General features: G+C 41.6%; 1 protein-coding gene across 2 annotated transcripts in view; it reads left to right on the top strand.

Annotated features, from left to right (window-relative positions):
* DYM (dymeclin) overlaps positions 1–20,746 on the top strand; it is a 333,130-nt gene that overhangs the window by 174,069 nt on the left and 138,315 nt on the right. For both annotated transcript variants that reach the window (XM_034773755.1, XM_034773754.1), the window contains exons 13-14: positions 10,150–10,263; positions 12,617–12,711. In XM_034773755.1, coding sequence (XP_034629646.1) covers positions 10,150–10,263; positions 12,617–12,711 — 209 coding nt within the window. The remainder of the gene's footprint in view (positions 1–10,149; positions 10,264–12,616; positions 12,712–20,746) is intronic.

Below are 20,746 nucleotides of genomic sequence, written 5' to 3'. Positions count from 1 at the left end.
TGGGAGCATAAGCTTTCGTGGGTAAGAACCTCACTTCTTCAGATGCAAGTTGCATCTGAAGAAGTGAGGTTCTTACCCACGAAAGCTTATGCTCCCAATACTTCTGTTAGTCTTAAAGGTGCCACAGGACCCTCTGTTGCTTTTTACAGATTCAGACTAACATGGCTACCCCTCTGATACTTAAATTCAGAGCAGCCTCAGCTCAGAACTAGCACCATAATGAATCAGTCAGTCATTCCTGTATACAGCTTGGGCCTATGATCCTAAGACTCTGGGAACAAATAATCAGCAGACAAAGGTCCCCTCCTCAGGGTGTAGTTTCAAAAGCCTGAGTTTTTGCATAACTCGAGGTGGTACATTTGCAGATACCTCACCCCTTGAGATTGTCCCAAAAGTTCATTCTTGTCTGGCACATTGTTTCAAATAGTCCTTTGAAGCTCTTAACATTTTCCAGGGCTTACATTGGTCATGTCTCCCCACTATACCTGTTACATACATTTTCCACCATAATTCATAAACTTTGCCTTTTTAAAACAATGAACTCCAAAGCTACCTAAATTTAGTTAAATAAGGTTTTTCAAGGCTATTGCAGGGAATTGCCATATTTGTCACAACATCTTCAAAGAAGCAGATTTACAAACGGATTATTTCCCCTTCACTTTGTAAGTATTTCTGTACTTCACAGGATGGTTGTCATAAAGCAATCAGAAACTAATCTGTCTATCCTACATACTAATATGGCCTCCATCACTATGGTGTCTGAGTGCCTCCCATGTATATAAAAATGGAAACAACACTAAAAATCTTTCTTCCTTCGCAGGCTGTAGAAGAAGTTAACTTGATTAGTTCATGGAGTTTCGTGGGTGGAAGTATAGGGAGTATATGTAAAGACATACTGAGGAAAAGCTATGGTCACTGACTGGAAAAGGGATGCATGCTTTAAAATACACACATACATTTTGAAACATAAAACGCCTTTGCTGTTTGACATCCGTTTGGAATTTGACCAGCAGAGTTCTACTGTCTTATAATGGCATTAGTGATGTCCCAAACACACACTCCAGGAAGTGCAGGAAAATTCAACAAAGAAAAGAGAAGATTGGTGAATTCAGAAAGATGGATAAGAAGGGAAGATGAGAAGAGTCATCCTCTTAATATATTCTTTCTAAAAAATCCAGTCTTTTCCTTTGTCCCTCCTCAAAGAAATGTGTCTAAATTAAAAACAAAATAATTACTGTGTATGTTGGTCTCTGGTTTTAAAGCCACCGCACAGCCCTGACAATCTTTCTATAGTACTGATCACATATCCTATTGCTATTCTGTTGCATGAAAACTATCCTATGTTTGGGACTTTAAAAAATTACCATATTAAAAACTTGGGATTGTGAGTAAATGCTACCAATGCACAACTTATTTGTTTGGGGAGGAGAGAGGGGGTTGTTTTTTGTTTTTATAAAACAAAGAAAGAATGAGTAGTGGCAACATACATAGTATTTAGCAGCCATGCATGGTCCTCAGTGTTCCTGCATTGATGGTAAAGTGTTTTATTTTACTTGAAAAAGTAGTGAAAATGCTGCAAATACATGTACCTGTAGGCTTAGGAAGTGGGTTTGTAAAGGTGTTTTGGATTTGTACATTTGCAGATGACACACAAGTTATGGGAGTGGTAAATACTGAAAAGGACAGGTCACTGATTCAGAGCAATCTGCATTGCTTGGTAAACTGGGCAAAAGCAAACAATATGCATTTTAAAATGGCTAAATGTAAATGTCTATATCTAGGAACAAAGAGTGTAGACCATTCTTACAGGAAGGGAGGTTCCTTTTTTGGGAAGCAGGGACTGGAAAAGATTTAGGGATCATGATGGATAATCAGCTGAACATGAGCTCCCAATGTGACACTGTGGCCAGAAGAGCTAATGTAATCCTAGGATGCAACTGGAATCTTGAGTAGGAGTAGAGAGGTTATTTTACCTCTGCATTTGGCACTGCTATCGCTGCTGGAATACTGTGTCCAGTTTTGTATCCACAGTTCAAGAAGGATGTTGATAAATTGGAGAGCGTTCAAAGAAGAGCCATGAGAATGATTAAAAGATTAGAAAAACATGCCTCATCGTGATAGATTGAGCTCTTTTAGTCTATTTTATTTAACACAACGAAAGTTAAGGGGTAACTTGATTGCACTCTGTAAGTATCTACATGGGGAACAAATATTTAATAATGGGCTCGCCAATCTAGCAGAGAAAAATATAACACAATCCGATGTCTGGAAGTTGAAGCTAGACAAATTCAGACTGGAAATAAGGCGTAAATTTTTAACAGTGACAGTAACCAGCCATTGGAGCAACTTAACTAGGGTTGTGGTGGATTCTGCCATTATTGAGGATTTTTAAATCAAGATTGAATGTTTTTTTAAAAAATCTGTTCTAGGAATTATTTTGGGGAAGTTCTATGAACTGAAGGTCAAACTAGATGATCAGAATGGTGCCTTCTGGCCTTGGAATCTGTAAATCTGTGATGCAGCAATATATTTATGAGCAAAATATTTTGACTACTGGGTAAATTAGTCGTTTGTTTTTCAAAAAGATGTGGCTTGTTAAGTCTAGCTTTATTGGATGGAAAATATGAAGAAGGTTTTGTCTTAGGGCTTATCCTAGCTAAATCGGGACTATTGGCAACTCTGAGTTTTGGTGCTAGAGCAAGTACAAAATAAAGGGGGCGAGGTATCCTGGAGGTGCCTTGGTTTGGCATCTGGAAGAATGAGTAAAATAGTACATTAATCAAACAATTGTACTTAGAGTTTTGCTTAACAGGAGTGGGGGAGATAGTTGCAGAGCAACAATAATAAGAAAGACCTCTGGTGATAATCAGCAGCAAATTGAATACAAGCCTCCTATGTGGTGTTTTTTTTTTTTTTTTTTTTTGAAAGGTGGGGAAGTTAATTCCATTTTGATCAGCCTGCGAAGACATTGTGTTATGGACCAGGACATTTATAAGAAGTCACTGTTGAGACTGCCTAAAATATACCATAAGTTTTTGTGCACCTTGGTATTTAAGTCTTTAAATTGGAAGTATGAAAAATTACAAGAACAAAAAATGTAAAGTGTGGCCAGGTGAAGACTAAAATAACTCGGGGAGTGGGGGGCGGGAGAAATATATGATTTATTTGGAGAGCATAAATGCTCTCATTATTAAATGCTGAGGGAAAGGAAATACCCGTGATAGTCCAGTGGAGTATAACTAATTAGAATTGGGATGAGACTGGGTAAAGAGGAAGAAGTAGGCTGAAAATTAAGAAAAATTTCCTAGCATGGAGATCTTTTAGGCTGTAGAATAATCTTCCAAGGGAATTGATGGGAAGTTTAATTGTTTTAGTCACTGAAAACTGGACTGGACAAAGCACTTGAGAATGTACTGTTTGGGAATAATCCTGTATTGGCAGTAGAATGGGCAATATGTTTCTTTCCATCCCTAATACAATTCTGTGATTCATAATTTCCCTACTAAAGTTATGAAACAAACTGGATAGAAGTTGAAACACTGGCTTCCAGTGTACTACAGTAACTCCTTGCTTAACATTGTAGTTATGTTCCTGAAAAATGCTACTTTAAGCGAAACAATGTTAAGCGAATCCAATTTCCCCATAAGAGGCGGTGAAGTTAGAGGGTGGGATATTTCCCAGGTAATGCCTTGCTGCTAAATGATGAATTAGCAATTGGCTGAGCCCTCAAGGCTTAACACATGGTTGTTAATGTAGCCTCACACTCTACAAGGCAGCACAAATGGAGGGAGGAGACACAGCATGGCAGAGAGAGACAGAGACACATTGTGTGTGTGTGTGTGTGTGTGTGTGTGTGTGTGTGTGTGTGTGTGTGTGTGAGAGAGAGAGAGAGAGACACGCCCATTGCCCCTTTAATTACCCTGACCCCACTCTAAGTAGACTGCCTTTTTAAGTAGATCAGCAAGTTGCGACAGCAGCTGTTGCCAGCAAGCTCCCTCCATCCTGAGCCCTGTCGTGTCTCCCCCTGCTCTGTGGAGACGGGATACAGGAGCAGGGGAAGGGGAACACCCCTCTTCCTCCCCTATCCTCTGCACAGCAAGCGGGAGGCTCCCAGGAGCAGCTCCGAGGCAGAGGGCAGGAGCAGCATATGGCAGTGGGGTAGGGTGACCAGTCAGCAAATGTGAAAAATTGGGAGAGAGGATGAGGGGTAATAGGAGCCTATATAAGAAAAAGACCCAAAAATTGGGACTGTCCCTATAAAATCGGGACATCTGGTCACCCTACAGTGGGGGGAGTGGCACCTGTATGCCGCGATATAAGGGGCACCACCAGTTCCCCCACCCTCCTTCTTACCACCAGTGAAGGTGCCGGAACGTCGTCTTGCTTTGGCAACCCTTCTCTTTCTCAAACCGTTGTTACGAACTTTTCTCCTGTAAATAGTTGAAAATTGTTAGTAGTTTCCCTTAGTCAGTTAGTCTGGGATGGGACTCAGCCTCGGTACTCATGCCCTGATCCCCAGGCTTCAAACCCTGTGACCGGTGTAAAAAGCTGATGTCCATCAGTGATCCTCACGGTAGCTGTGCCTGTGCGGAAACCCACATTAGCGACAAGTGTCGCATCTGTAAAGGCTTCAAACCTCGGACAAAAAGGGAGAGGGGCATACGTCTCTGGGCACTCCGTAAGGAGTCTGCGCTGGCACCGGCACTGGAACCATCCAGATCAGACTTCGCTCCCAGCACCATCTTTGGACTGACACCCTCCCCAGCACTGGCAAGAAAGCAAAGAAAGACCTGGAGGGGACAATCACCTACATCCCATAAAGGAGAAGACCGGGCCATTGGGGAGCAAAGACCCAATAGGGGCAGGTCCTCACTTCCGAGTGGGAGTCGAGTCCCAGCTCAGGTGGAGTGGGTTAGCCTACCCGGAGACATGCCTGCCACCCCAGATAGAGGCATGGGTGCTCAGCACCTGGACCTGCCATCGAAGCCTTAGGCCCTGCAGGCTACTCAGGACATCCTAGTCCTACCGGTGCCTCCCACGCTGGCTACAGCAATGCCCCGTTCCAGTGGTAAACCTGCCATGTCCACCCTCCTTCCTCCTTCCCCACTGCCAGAGTTTCCAGCAAGAAGGAACTGAGGTGGGGGGAACCAGCAGCGCCCCTTATACCACGGCATACAGGCACCATTCCAGAGGACACCAGAGCCGGTTCCCAACAGATACCGCTGAGGGAAAACCTTCCGGCACCAGTGCATGTGATGAGCACACACACCTACAATGGAATGGACATGAGCAATATGTCTCAAAGAATGCCAGTTACAAAAATGTAACTGTCTTTTCCATTCCATTAATGGTTGAATAGTTCAGGAGCTAGGAGTCCTGCAGGACTCCACTAGATACGTCCTCCCAGTATGACAGTGAATCATTGATAACTGCTCTTTGAATATGGTTTTTCAACCAATTGTGCACATACTTCATAGTAATTTCATCTACACCATGTTTTCCTAATTTTCTTACGAGAATGTCATGTGGGATTATCAAAACGTCAAGATAAGTCATGTTATCTGCTTATACCTATCCAGTTGGCCAGTAACTCTGTCAAAGAAAGAAATGGTGTGACTATCAGAGATGCTACCCACAGCTTCTTCCACTATCAGTGAGAAGTATGAGTGCTACATACATCTAAAAATCAAGTCATACATTTATTATTTAAATATCCATTGTGATAGATTGACAATATCTTGAAGAAACTTTATGGAATTAAGTTAAGCTTTATTGAGTTAAGTTACACCTTGCTGAGTTCGGATTAACATCTTTTGAGGTGAATTGTATTAAAAATACAGTTGTGTATGTGTTGCTGTGACATTATATGTACTTTCTCTAGTAGGGAGGGAGGATGCTAATGAACTTCCTCCATTATTAGAAGTTCCTTTGAAGTTTCCCTGGAGAGAGATGCATATACTAATTCAACCTGGATTCTCCAGAGACCAACAGACAAAGAACAGACTTTTGGGTAAAAACCTTCATTTTCAGCTGACTTGGGGCCTTCTTCCTGATCCAGCAAATGGACAGGACCCCTGATCCACAGAAGCCCCTAATCCTTAAGGGAGGATAGGAAGAACTTGGCCTACTGAGGCTTCATAAGACTGAGCTGAAGCTTTGATGAACTTGTTACCACAAGGATGCCCTTACGATGGGTTATAAGACTGCAGTTGTCAGAGCCCCTGTGAGAGTTGGTATGAACTCTGATAAGTTTATTAACACATGTAGGTTCTTCTATTGTTTTTAATATTTTTTCTGTAATGCTTTGTACCTTAAGAATAGAGTAGGCTTGCTTAGAAAGAACAGTGTGGTAAATTATATCTGTTCTCTGTCTCTGAAGAGAAAGCAAGCAGGTGGCCTAGGTAACTCCCTGCTCTCCATGTGTCTGTATATAATGCCTGCATCTGTAGCTTTCACTCTATGCATCCGAAGAAGTGAGGTTTTTACTCACGAAAGCTTATGCCCAAATAAATCTGTTAGTCTTTAAGGTGCCACCAGACTCTTTGTTGTTTTTGTAGATACAGACTAACACGGCTACCCCCTGATACTTGTCTGTGCTGGGAATTACACAGCAGAGGCAAGGGAATAGGGCAATCTGGAAGTAGCCGGTCAGAAGGAGGAGAGAGGTGCATCTCCACTCAAGAGAGGCAACAGCTGGGGAGCTGAAAGCCTGAGAGTTGGGTACTCTTGCTGAACCCTTGAGTGGAAATACCAGTGCATTTGCCCCGAACTCTGACATCCACATTTAGAGAGGTACATTCTTGCAGATTAACGTATATCCCAGGATTACAATATCACCAAAGAATAATGGGCTCTATCTGTTGAGGCACGGCCAATGGATTTATTTTCAAATCCATTTGCCCTGTAATAGTGTGGAATTACAGTGCCATGATTTCTGGTATATCAAATTGCCCTTATATTCTAATGTTAAGTGTAATGGTATGACACCCCCATAGTGTACTTTTTAATAACGACCTCCTATACTTTTTTGCTTTGATTCCAAATGTGGCAGATTTTTTGCTGAGTTAACAATCTTAGTGCTGCATTCCTCCAGTATCCCCTGTAGACTTCAGAACACAGGCTGCACTCTTTTTCTGGTAATTGTATATGTTAGGACTTTTGGTTCACAAGACATCTTGGAACTTTTTTTAAAACATTCTGGAGTTTCACCAACTGCATTTTATTTTGTGAAGCCTGGACACTTCCTTTATAGAACATTTTTAAAGCCTTTCCCATATGACTGTCTTTTGCTTTAGGTACCTCCTATGACTCCTGTTTGAAAGGGGGAGGGGTGTATATGCAGATCCTTGATCCACCCCATTAATCCCAGAGAGGAAGTGAGTGTAAAGATGCCAGAACCTGAAGTAGTACCAAGTGTCACCTCCTCCCTTTGTCTGTGTATGGTAGTGACCACCCCTTGGGGTCTCTATTTCTTTTTGAGAATAGTGGCTGCCACCTCCCCATCCTTCTCTCTTCTGGAGGAAATATTTTCCTCTAAGTCTGTTACCCTAGAGGCTGTAAAAGTCAGCATTCCAGAGGACAGTTTTTCAAGCTGCTTCTTTGGAATGGGTAAAGCTGTTTGCCATCTGAAGATCCTTTACCTGGAAAAGAGAGAGTATTGGTCTTTCTTGGTGCCCTCCAAAGAAGAGATGAGAAGATGAACACAATCACCCTGGAAGACAAGTGAGAATGTTGCCTCTGCATGTTCTCCCACCTTCCCACCCTCCTATTCCTTATGCTGGGGTTGGGCTCCACCCAGTAGAGTGAAAGTAGTTATTAGGTGGGATTGGCTTTAGGGAAGTCGACCAGTAGTAGTATCCCTCACTTTGAAGTAGGGTATGGAATTTGGATACAGCCTGGGTTCCCAGAAGAATAGCTGAAGACTCAGGAGTCACTGATGTGCTGGTACGTTGGCAAAATGTTCTAGTCCTGATGTACTGGTCCGTACCAGTCCAATTTGAGCTCTTCCAAGGGCTGCTTTTAATTTGACTCTTAAGCTAGAAGTTTAATTATAGGAAGGAAGTGAATACTTGTGCATGGGGTGCAGTACAGATGCACAAAATGTTATTTTTAGAGGGGGTGTTTGAGTCTGAAAGCTTTCTATTCAACACTTGATAAAAGAGGGTCTGGTTCCAGAAATGCAGAAGGGAAACCTAGCTAACAAAATGAATCATAACAGTTCCTTTAAACTCCAACTGGAGAAGCAAAATATATCCATAGTCTCTGCTGTTCCTCTGGCATAGACCTCTCTATGTACTCTTATCTCATAACTTGTAAATTGTACTCTGTCAAGATGCACAGACTGAATTCCCTTTCTGAGGAGATAAAATGATGCAAAAAACTCAGTGAATCTGAGACCGACTGACTTGAAAATATCATCTGCTATGAGGATTTACTTATAATACTTACTCCTGAGGGCATTCTGTGCAAAAAATTAAAAAATCTGCGCCAAAAAATTCTGTGCACAATATTTAAAAATTCTGCAAAATTCTGCAAGTTTTATTGGTCAATAAATAAATGCAGAGGCTCCAACATGGCAGTGGGGAGCACAGGCGACTGGCTGCATGAAGGTGGAAGATCACCCGACAGCCCCCCAATCCCCAAGACATGGACTCAGCGATGAGGCTGCACCCCACTCCGACACAGCACAAGGCCTAGGCCTGCCCCAGAAATACCCTGGGGCTCTGCCCAGGTATACCAGGTGTGGGGCAGATAGGCTTAACCAGGCAGGATTCAAGTGTGGAGGGGCTCAGTGAGGGGTAAATGCGTCATGGGCTTTTGAAATTCCATCCATGCTAAGCGGATGTTTGGAGTTTTGTGCTGGCTTTGTTAACAAGAGGCAGTTCCTTGCCTCATTTTATTACTAATATTGATTTAAACCTGCAACAAATGACCATTTGGAGGGCTGACAAATCTGTCCCTTAACAGGGTGGCTGTTTAATAAAAGTGGAACAGAACAGTACAGTTTGAGAGTATTTTTGAATGTTCTCAAGACAGGAGGTTTGCTAATAAATTGTTAAACTATTGCATAGGTTTCGTTGTATATGCATTTTCATGGTATTATACTTTTTTGTAAATCTCATATATTGCATTGAAACTTAACTCATACTAATATCTTTCATTTACGTGGAGTTAAATCTCTATACGAAACCACCTTTATTAGACAGTTTCCTGTTTCACTAGTCTTCCCAGAGTATCCTCAAATGCACTGAGTACAGTTCTTCTCCACCTTTAGTGAGCTACCTCTATTATAAATTTATTTGTATTGCCCATAGAACCTAGGAGCTCTAGTCATGGTAAGCATCCGATCTTTGCTGGTCTCTTAAATAGTCTTTCAAGACAGGTTTCACTTTTCATAAGAACATAAGAACGGCCATACTGGGTCAGACCAAAGGTCCATCTAGCCCAGTCTTCCGACAGTGGCCAATGCCAGGTGCACCAGAGGGAATGAACATAACAGGTAATCATCAAGTGATCCATTCCCTGCGCTCATTCCCAGCTTCTGGGAAACAGGCTAGGGACACCATCCTGCGCATCCTGACTAATAGCCATTGATGCACCTATCCTCCAGGAACTTATCTAGTTCTTTTTTGAACCCTGTTATAGTCTTGGCCTTCACAACATCCTCTGGCAAAGAGTTCCACAGGTTGACTGGATGTTGTGTGAAGAAATACTTCCTTTTATTTGTTTTAAATCTGCTGCCTATTAATTTCATTTGGTGACCTCTAGTTCTTTTGTTATGAGGAGTAAACAACACTTCCTTATTTACTTTTTCCACACATATGCGTGTGTGTGTGTGTGTGTGTGTGTACGTACACTCATACTGCTCAATTAAAGTTAGTTCAGCACACCAGTAATTTTTTATTCATGTATCTCATCTTTGTGCCTTCTCCACATGAGCTGCGGAACAAAGTTAATAAGATCTGCAAGTTGGATACTACTGCAGTATCCTTTGAAACTCTAGAACATGATAAATTTAATGTATTGAACTTGGAGGGTAATTTATTTGTCTCGAGGGAAGCAAGAGCCCAGAGAACTGCATGATTTTATGTCATCTCATTCACAATTGAAATGTGGTGTTGAAAGCTATTTTTTTTCCCCTCATTGCAGATATTGAAAAATATCACTTGGTACTCAGAGCGTGTTCTAACCGAGATTTCACTGGGGAGTCTCCTGATACTGGTGGTGATAAGAACCATTCAGTACAACATGACAAGGACAAGGGTAAGGGTTATATTTAGAACTTACATATGTAGGGTATATCTGTGGTCTTCCATCAGCTGGAGTTCAGTTCCAAACAGTGGTAAAAAAACAAAAGTGAACCTTTTTGCAGCAAATGAGCACCTAAACACAGTGGGGGAGGCAGAAAAAAAGTCAGCACTCAGGTACAGTATGAAGTGCTTCTGAATGTTTAAAGCAATTTCTGTGATATCATTCAGTTCAGCTGCTTTGATTACTAACACACAAAGTCCAGTCATAGTAGTAGTTGCATAGTTCCTGAAAAAAGTAATAGATTTCTGATCAGAGAAAAAAATACCAGCATACCATATAATTAAATTACGTGTGGGATTTTTCACCTATGTTAAATTATCCAGAAGTATGGATTTGGGTTCCTTGTTATTTGATAATATAGTTTTATAAACAGGTGTGAAAATTGGGGTGGAAGAAAATTACTTCTACTTTTCTTCTGAAAGGTATAATGAGTATAATTGAGAGATCTGTGGAAAAGCATGGTTCTTTCAAATACGTTCCCCATCATGCATAATTTCACTTCTGACTTCCCTAAAATCCATTAGGTTATATTTCGTGGATCTTCGAATTAGGGGCACTTCAGGTGTATCTCTCTAATGTGTGTAGCAGACATGTAAACTACATTAAAGACTTCTGTACGTTTCTTTCATTGCTGAAAATGTTGAGAAGTTTTTGCAATAAAATTAACTAAAGCATGGTGTTATTTGTACTAGATCAAAGAATTTAAAACTAAAATCACCATATATGTGGTCACACCAAACAAATAGATGAGATAATTATATGGTAATAATACTAACCCACCTCCATTAACAACTTAAAACAGATGGTAATTGGCTGAAATTTCTATTTCATGAGATAACAGACACAATGAGATGGAAGGAAAGGAAGCTGATACTGGTTGCAGAGTTTATATTGGATTAAATGTAAGCAATACTTTGTCAAGTAAGATTTTATAAACAGGAATAAGAGTTTGCGAGCCATTTAACCAGTAAATGGTTTCTTGTAAATAGGCTGCATTTTGGTATTAAATTCCAAATATTTATCAGATTTACCTCTGGTTTAAGTTAGAGGCTTTACAGAATATTTACAGAAACTCCCCCTGTTCTTTCCCCCCTCTCCCTCTTTTTTGAGTCATGGCTAAGTTCTAGCCAACAATGCTGAATGAACCTTCTTGGTCACAAGAAGAGCTTTATACTTTGAACATGGGAGCACAGGAATTCTATCTAGCCTTGTTCAAGGCAAGGCAAGTGCAGGTGACATAGGAAATGGAATTTTGACTCTATATCTGATTTCAGCCTACTGTATTGATTGCCGTGCACTGGCAGAATAAGTAGTAGAAGGAGCCAGATGCCACTTCATGTTTACATCAGTTAGACAGGAAGATACTTGGAATTTATATGTGGCATTGGGGGTCTGTGTTCCTCTTAGGGAGAATAAATGCACATTTTAGTCCTAAGTAGGGAAGTGGGACTCTTAATGAAGGAAATCATTAAACCTTGCTCCATGTTGTAGAGGTGTTGGTCAAACATATGACTAAAGATAAAGCCTGGGAGTGGAGAATCTAATTTTCTGCAAAAGGTGAGGATACAATGAGCAACCCCTACCACTTTTAATATCTATTACAGTAAATTAATCCCTCCAATATGCTTCTTAAGATTTATTCTCTTCCCTTGAAGAATAGCACAATCCATGTTTACTTGCCTCTCCCCTGTGAGCAGGATCAATAAATATTGCATAAGCCATAGGATTGTGGATTCCACCGTTTTATCTGTGCTATGCAGTTCTCTGACTGAGTGAGCCAGTGTTTAAACATTTATCTGGAAAGATAGTAGTTAAAATGGGCTTCAGAAACTCCAACTATAGAGGAACAGAACTTATGAAGTACCGTATTAGCGGTAGTTGTGGAGAAGTTGTTTTGAAATAATTAATATGGAGGTCAAAGAATATAGGGCAAAAAGGATTGGGTAAGGTTGGAGATAATTGGGGCAAAGGAAAGGAGAGAGAATTAAAAAGCAGAATAGACTATTTTCTCTACCATTTATCAGTTATATTCATGATCCCATTGTATATCAACTTTGATTTTAAAATATATATGTACAGTGAAATCTGTACAAGAGACCACCCTTATTAGGCAAATTCATGTCTAAAGAGACCATTATTAAAGCATCTCTAAATATACAAAGTGCAATTCTGCTCCACCTTCATTAGAAGACCACCTCTGTTAAGCAACGGATGTTTGTAAGTCCTTGGAGTGGTTTCTTATGACAGGTCTCAGTGTATATGAAAAGGACAGTTTGATGTGTTTTTCCCCCCTCTTTTCCAACAGGACAAATACCTTCATACAAATTGTCTGGCAGCCTTAGCAAATATGTCAGCACAGTTCCGCTCACTTCATCAGTATGCTGCTCAGAGAATCATCAGGTAAATATAAGCCTTTTAAAAATATTTAAACTGGTCTTCCAGCTACATTCAGAGGGAAAGGGACTTGACTTTTCTATGACTGAATAGATATAAGTGAAATTGGAATTAAATTATACCAGATAAATCTTATTTCCTTTCATGAAGTCTGAGTTACGTTTTGAGTTAGTGACAAATATTATGAATCTTTATCAAAGAAACTTTCGATATTTTTCTGTTCTCCATAGAGCAGCCATAGCAATTGCTTTTAAACGGGAATATTTTTCAGTCACTTGTTCTGTTATGACAAAAATGCAATGTGTGATAGTTCTCCAGAACATTGCTAACTGGACTTTCAACTTCGTATATTTCTGCCTTTATTTTTAATGTAGACAAAACATAGCCATTCCTTTGTGATGGGGTGTTGTGCACTTTTTGCAGTTTACTTACTTTTGTGCCTTTTTGAATGATCAAGTTCACTAGCCTTTCTTGTAACAAGTCAGTTAATGTCAGCTTGTGTTCTAATAAAAGGGACACAGCTTTCATAGAGTCTTAGATATAGAAGATGGGAAGGACCAAGTTCCACCAGTTCCAGAGGCCATCATGTAGTTGCAGGTACTGGTGTGGGATGTGCCCACTTTATTTTAGCAGCTCATCTACTCAGTGCTCCAAAGGAAACCAAAAAGGTCCATGACATTACATCCTGGGGAAAAATTTTACAATGCTTGGCAAATACAGATTTTATGCCAAAAATAAGTTCAAAATATCACATATTTCTTTGATAAGTGTGTATGTACTGTGACAGACCCAGACCAGTGGGGTACAGGAGTCTGGTAGAGGGCAAATATACTAGTCACTGGATGAGTAGTTTTCTGTTCCCTGAGTGACCAGAGCAGGGGCTGTACTAGAGTAATCAGGAACCTGCTAGAACCAGTTAAGGCAGGCAGGCTAATTAGGAAACCTGGAGTCAATTAAGAAGAAGCTTCTAGAATCAATTAAGGCAGGCTAATCAGGGCACCTGGGTTTTAAAAAGGAGTTCACTTCAGTTTGTGGTGCGAGTGTGAGGAGCTGGGAGCAAGAGGCGCAAGGAGCTGAGAGTGAGTGCTGCTGGAGGACTGAGGAGCACAAGCGTTATCAGACACCAGGAGGAAGGTCCCGTGGTGAGAATAAGGAAGGTGTTTGGAGGAAACCATGGGGAAGTAGCCCAGGGAGTTATAGCTGTCATGCAGCTGTTACAGGAGGTACTATAGACAGCTGCAGTCCACAGGGCCCTGGGCTGGAACCCGGAGTAGAGGGCGGGCCCAGGTTCCCCCCAAACCTTCCAATTGACTTGGATTGTGGGTTCTTTGTCACACTACTTAGTAAAAGTCTAGACTAACAAGAAGTACAGTATTTTTTTAAAATACTGGTTTTGTGGGAGCTATTTCTGTGATGGTCCTTCCTGCTCTTGAGGTGCTTACTTCTATGTATGCCACCATCATCTCCCTGCTTGACACAAGTCATCTATTCACACACAGTGGCTGCAGCCTACAGTACATGTTCAACTTAAATCTGAGCTCTCTTCCTTGCAGTGTTTACCAAGTCTAACTCTAATTGTTGCCTATATTTGATACTGTCTTAAATAACTCCTGTGCTGCTATTCCTGGTCTCTACATCCAAATTCTTACATATTACCCTTCATGGTCTCTAAGTTCAACTTTCCAAGTATCAACCTGTGAAATGTGAAATAATAATGAGGCTAATGGATGCCTTTGAAAGCAAGCATATATCACCTCAATCCTTGGAAAACTTGCAGACTTTTTACCCATTTCAGAATATGATATGTACAGCCTCTTCCATATTCTGCACAGAATTGCCTTTCCTATACTCCCAGTCTCTCTCCATCCCTTTCCACTCTCCAGTCTCTCTGCATTTCAAACATCTGTCACTGTGTCTCTACCAGTCACTCTCCCTGCACTCCACCAAAACCTTCTCTACAGTGATCAGTGGATCCTTCCTGCATGCTCTTCTCACCATCTAAGCAGCAGATTGACTCCTTGACGTTTCTCAGATCCTATCTCAAGACCCAGGCAAGGACATGAAACTCAATCAAATCTTAGGTGCCTCCATACACAACAATTCACTATGAAGCTTGGGTTTTTTGTATCCACTGCATCCATCTTGCCATATACACTGCTCTGATACCTTAACCTACTTGTTTTTATTTGGATGTGAAGACTAGTTGCTCTATATTCTTATATGAAAGGTGTAATACAAAACTGCGTTGTATTTCTCCCTCACACATACAGAACTGTTATGTATTTAAAGCCATGATGCTTAATGATGGAAAAAAACAGCAAAATCTCTGTCATCTTTAAATTAAATGCACCAAATTGCATGTTGCACAGTATTCTTGCATTGTATAAGGAGTTAGTAAAGCCACATTTGAAATAATATGTCTAATTCTACTCATGCTAGAATAAAAATCAGAGTTGGAGCAACCAAAATAATACTAAAAACAACGAGGAAATTTGTTAGCCTCTAAGGTATGCTCCTCGTTGTTTTTGCTGATATATACTAACACGGCTACCACTGTGAAACCTTTCAAAATAATACTGGCATTCAAAACCTTAGTTCTTCAAAAGAATAATCTCTTAGGAACAGGAATCATTTTTTGTTCTGTGTTTGTACAGTGCTTAACACACTGGGGTCCTGGTCCAAGACTGGAGCTCTTGGGTGCTACTGCAATACAAATAATAACAATAAGGTCAAAACCACTAGAGACTGGACTGGCAGTCCTTATTCAGGCTTCAGTAGAAGTTATATCTGAGCAACAGCTGCAGGACCATGCCTAAAGGCAGCATGTTGGTAATCTTTCGGGGCAGGTGGAAAAATCAATTAATCTGAGAACTCACTGCATTTACAGAATTCTTCATTACAGATTGTACAGATTGTTCACTAAGTGAGAGGTGGTGGTTATTCCAGTGGTGCCTGTGGGGTCCTGTCAGCATGGAGGCCATGCTTTGCTGGGTTGAAACACAGACGAAAAAGTGGCTGCATTATCTAGTTTAAGACAGGACACAAGTGACTGTGATCAACACTAGGAGGGAAGGGGAAATGAAGACAAAGGTAACAGTAATAATGTAATGTTTTTACACAGTCTTAATTTGCTGAGACAGACAGGACTTAATTTCTCAGAGACTATTGCCTGGAGCTCCCCATGCCCCACCCTAATTCAGGGATCTTGGCTTCAGCTGCAGGGCAGGGCTCAGGGCTTTAGCCACACAGGGAGGCACCACAATTGGGGTTTCAGCCATGCAGGCTGCCTCAGGGCTTCAGTGGCTCCCGCGGGTTTGAAAATATTAACTGGAGCTCCACTCTGGATGGCTCCAGCTGAATTTAAGCCCTGCTGACAGGTTTTTGTCTAAATTGTTAAAAACTTCCAGTCATGGGGATTCCAAAACCTGCCTGAGACACCTATATACTTACCTGGCTTCATAGTTTGAAAGCTTTTTCTTAATATCTAACCTGAATCTCCCTTGCTTCAGATTAAGCCAATCACTTCCTGTTCTACCTTCAGTGGACATTGAGAATAACTGATCGCCATCCTCTTTATAACAACTCTTCACATATTTGAAGACTATTATTGGGTTCTTCTTTTCTCAAAACTAAACAAGCCCAGTTTTACTAACCTTTCCCCATAGGTCAGGTTTTCTAAAGCTTTTATCATTTTTGTTGCGCTTCTCTGGACTCTCTCCAATTTGTCCATTCCTAAAGCATGGTGCCCGGAACTGGACACAGTACTCCAGCTGAGACCTCACCAGTGCTAAATAGAGTGGGAGAATTACCTCCAACGACCTACATATGACACTTGTGTTAACATATCCCAGAATGGTATTACTCTTTTTTGCAACTACATCACATTGTTGGTTTATATTCAATTTGTGATCCACTATAACCCCCAAATTATTTTCAGCAGTACTACTGCCTTGCCAGTTACTCACCATTTTGAATTACGCATTTGATGTTGCCTTCCTCAGCATGTGTAGTACTTTGCACTTGTCTTTATTGAATTTCATCTGGTTGATTTCAGACAAATTCTTAAATTTGTCAAGGTGGTTCTGAATTCTGATTTTTGTCACCCAAAGGGCTTAAAACCTCTCACAGCTTAATGTCATCTGCGAATTTTATTAGCATACTCTCCACTCTGTTATCCAAGTCAAAAATGAAAATATTGAATAGTAATGGACCCAGAAGTGAGTTCTGCGGGACTCCACAAGGATACATCTTCACAGATTGACAGCAAATCATTGCTAACTATTCTTTGAGTACAGTCTTTCCACCGATGATGCACCCACCTTTGGTCTAGATGAAATACTATTATTTCCCTAGTTTGCTTATAAGATTGTCATGTGGGATTGTGTCAAAAGCCTTACTACAATCAAAATATATCATTTCTACGGCTTCTCCATATCCACTAGGCCAGTAACCCTGTAAAAGAAGGAAATTAGGTTGGTTTGGCGTGATTATTAAAAATCCAGGTTGGCTATTACTTATTGCCCTATTATCATCTAAGTGCTTACCAACTGATTAATAATTTGTTCCAGAATCTTTCCAGGTATTGAAGTTAGGCTGACTGGTCTATAATTCTCCAGGTACTCTTTATTCTGCATTTTAAAGATAGGTACTATGTTTGCCTTTCTCCAGTCCTTTGGGACCTCCCCATCCTCCATGCGTTCTCTAAGATAGTTGCTGACTGTTCCGAGATTGCTTCAGCTAGGTCCTTAAGTATTTTAGAGTGAATTTTGTCAGGCCCCGCCGACTTGAATACATCTAAATATTTTTTTAACCTGTTCCTTCCGTATTTGGTGTGAGTTACTATTAATTGCGTTATGTATCGGGTCACAACCTTTTTAGTGAAGACTGATGCAATATAGACATAAAACACCTCAGTCGTCTTGATGTCATCCATTATTACCTCTCCTTTCCTGCTAAATAGTGGACCTACACTTTCCTTTGTCTTTCCCTTATTCCTAATGTATTTATAGAACATCTTCTTACTGCCTCTTATGGCCCTTGCTACATATAACTCACTTTGTGTCATAGCCTTTCTCCCTACATGCTTGTGCTGTTCTTTTGTACCCCTCCTTAGCAGCTTGTCCATGTTTCCACTCTTTGTAGGCTTTCTTTTTGATTTTCATTATTAAATAGATCCTGATGGCCTCTTACCATCTTCCTATCTTTCTTTTGCACTGGGATAGTTTGCTGTTACACATCTATCCAGAATACGGACTCTGGACTTCAGAAAAGCAGACTTTGACTGCCCCAGGGAACTGATGGGCAGGATCCCCTGGGAGAATAACATGAGGGAGAAAGGAGTCCAGGAGAGCTGGCTGTATTTTAAAGAATCCTTATTGAGGTTGCAGGAACGAACCATCCCAATGTGTAGAAGAATAGTAAATATGGCAGGCGACCAGCTTGGCTTAACAGTGAAATCCTTGCTGATATTAAACACAAAAAAGAAGCTTACAAGAAGTGGAAGCTTGGACAAATGACCAGGGAGGAGTATAAAAATATTGCTCAGGCATGCAGGAGTGGATTCAGGAAGGCCAAATCACAATTGGAGTTGCAGCTAGCAAGGGATGTTAAGAGTAACAAGAAGGGTTTCTTCAGGTATGTTAGCAACAAGAAGGAGGTCAGGGAAAGTGTGGGCCCCTTACTGAATGGGGGAGGCAACTTAGTGACAGAAGATGTGGAAAAAGCTAATGTACTCAATGCTTGTTTGCCTCTGTCTTCACAAACAAGGTCAGTTCCCAGACTACTGCACTGGGCAGCACAGTATGGGGAGGAGGTGACCAGACCTCTGTGGAGAAAGAAGTGGTTCAGGACTATTTAGAAAAGCTGGACAAGCACAAGTCCATGGGGCCGGATGCACTGCATTCGAGGGTGCTAAAGGAATTGGCGGATGTGATTGCAGAGCCATTGGCCATTATTTTTGAAAACTCATGGCGATTGGGGGAGGTCCCAGATGACTGGAAAAAGGCTAATGTAATGCCCATCTTTAAAAAAGGGAAGGAGGAGTATCCAGAGAACTACAGGCCAGTCACCCTCACCTCAGTCCCTGGAAAAATCATGGAGCAGGTCCTCAAGGAATCAATTTTGAAGCACTTTGAAGAGAAGAAAGTGATCGGGAACAGTTAGCTTGGATTCACCACGGGCAAGTCATGCCTGACTAACCTAAGTGCCTTCTACAGTGAGATAACTGGCTCTGTGGATGAGGGGAAAGCAGTCTACGTGTTATTCCTTGACTTAGGCAAAGCTTTTGATACGGTCTTCCACAGTATTCTTGCCAGCAAGTTAAAGAAGTATGGGCTGAATGAATGGACTATAAGGTGGATAGAAAGCTGACTAGATCATCGGGCAGCGATCAATGGCTCCATGTCTAGTTGGCAGCCGGTATCAAGTGGAGTGCCCCAAGGGTCAGTCCTGGGGCCGGTTTTGTTCAATATCTTCATTAATGATCTGGAGGATGGCGTGGACTGCACCCTCAACAAGTTTGCAGATAGGAGGAGTGGTAGATATGCTGGAGGGAAGAGATAGGATACAGAGGGACCTAGACAAATTGGAGGATTGGGCCAAAAGAAATCTGATGAGGTTCGACAAGGACAAGTGCAGAGTCCTGCACTTAGGATGGAAGAATCCCATGCACTGCTACAGACTAGGGACCGAGCGGCTAGGCAGCAGTTCTGCAGAAAAGGACCTAAGGCATACCGTGGATGAGAAACTGGATGAGAGTCAACAGTGTGCCCTTTTTGCCAAAAAGGCTAACGGCATTTTGGGCTGTATAAGTAGGAGCATTGCCAGCAGATCGAGGAATGTGATCATTCCCCTGTATTTGGCATTGGTGAGGCCTCATCTGGAGTACTGTGTCCAGTTTTGGGCCCCACACTACAAGAAGGATGTGGAAAAATTGGAAAGAGTCCAGCAGAGAACAACAAAAATTTGGGGCTGGAGCACATGACTTATGAGGAGAGGCTGAGGGAACTGGGGTTATTTAGTCGGCAGAAGAGAAGAATGAGGGGGGATTTGATAGCTGCTTTCAGCTACCTGAAAGGGGGTTCCAAAGAGGATGGATCTAGACTGTTCTCAGTGGTAGCAGATGACAGAACAAGGAGTAATGGTCTCAAGTTGCAGTGTGGGAGGTTTAGGTTGGATATTAGGAAAAACATTTTCACTAGGAGGGTGGTGAAGCACTGGAATGGGTTACCTAGGGAGGTGGTGGAATCTCCTTCCTTAGGAGTTTTTAAGGTCAGGCTTGAGAAAGTCCTGGCTGGGATGATTTAGTTGGGGATTGGTCCTGCTTTAAGCAGGGGGTTGGACTAGCTGACTTCCCGAGGTCCCTTCCAACCCTGATATTCTATGACCTCTGGACTGAAATACATCCAAGCCATGTGGCAATTGTTAGGACCGTACTCCAGTCTGCAGTGACCTCCGACTCCACCGCCTAGGTTCAGGCTTATGAGTCATCTGCTTGGAATGGACATGAACAATCACTCGAAAAAGAAAAAACGGTTACTCACCTTTTTGTAACTGTTGTTCTTCGAGATGTGTTGTTCATGTCCATTCCAATACCCACCCTCCTGCCTCTCTGTCAGAGTGTCAGCAAGAAGGAACTGAGAGGGTAGAGGGCCGGCTGGCCCCTATATACAGTGCCAAAGCCGATCCTACGGACGCTGCTATAGTAAAATCTTTCAGCTGGCGTGCACGTGGCGCGCACACGCCTGCTTGGAATGGACATGAACAACACATCTCGAAGAACAACAGTTACAAAAAGGTGAGTAACCGTTTTTTCTATGTCTTTGAGAAACTGCCAGCTCTCCTGAACCTCTTTTATCCTTAGATTTTTTTTCCCCAGGGGACCTGACCTTACCAAGTCTCTGAGTTTGTTAAAGCCTCCTTGTTGATGTCCATTGTCCTTATTCTGCTGCTGTCACTCTTTCCTTGCCCTAGAATCGTGAAGTGTATTATTTCATGCTCACTTTCACTCAAATTGACTTTCATCCCAGATTCGCAACCAATT

Source organism: Trachemys scripta, chromosome 6 (assembly GCF_013100865.1).
Source record: "Trachemys scripta elegans isolate TJP31775 chromosome 6, CAS_Tse_1.0, whole genome shotgun sequence".
In the NCBI taxonomy this organism is placed as follows: domain Eukaryota; kingdom Metazoa; phylum Chordata; order Testudines; family Emydidae; genus Trachemys; species Trachemys scripta.
This window is presented reverse-complemented; position numbering and strand designations above follow the sequence as displayed.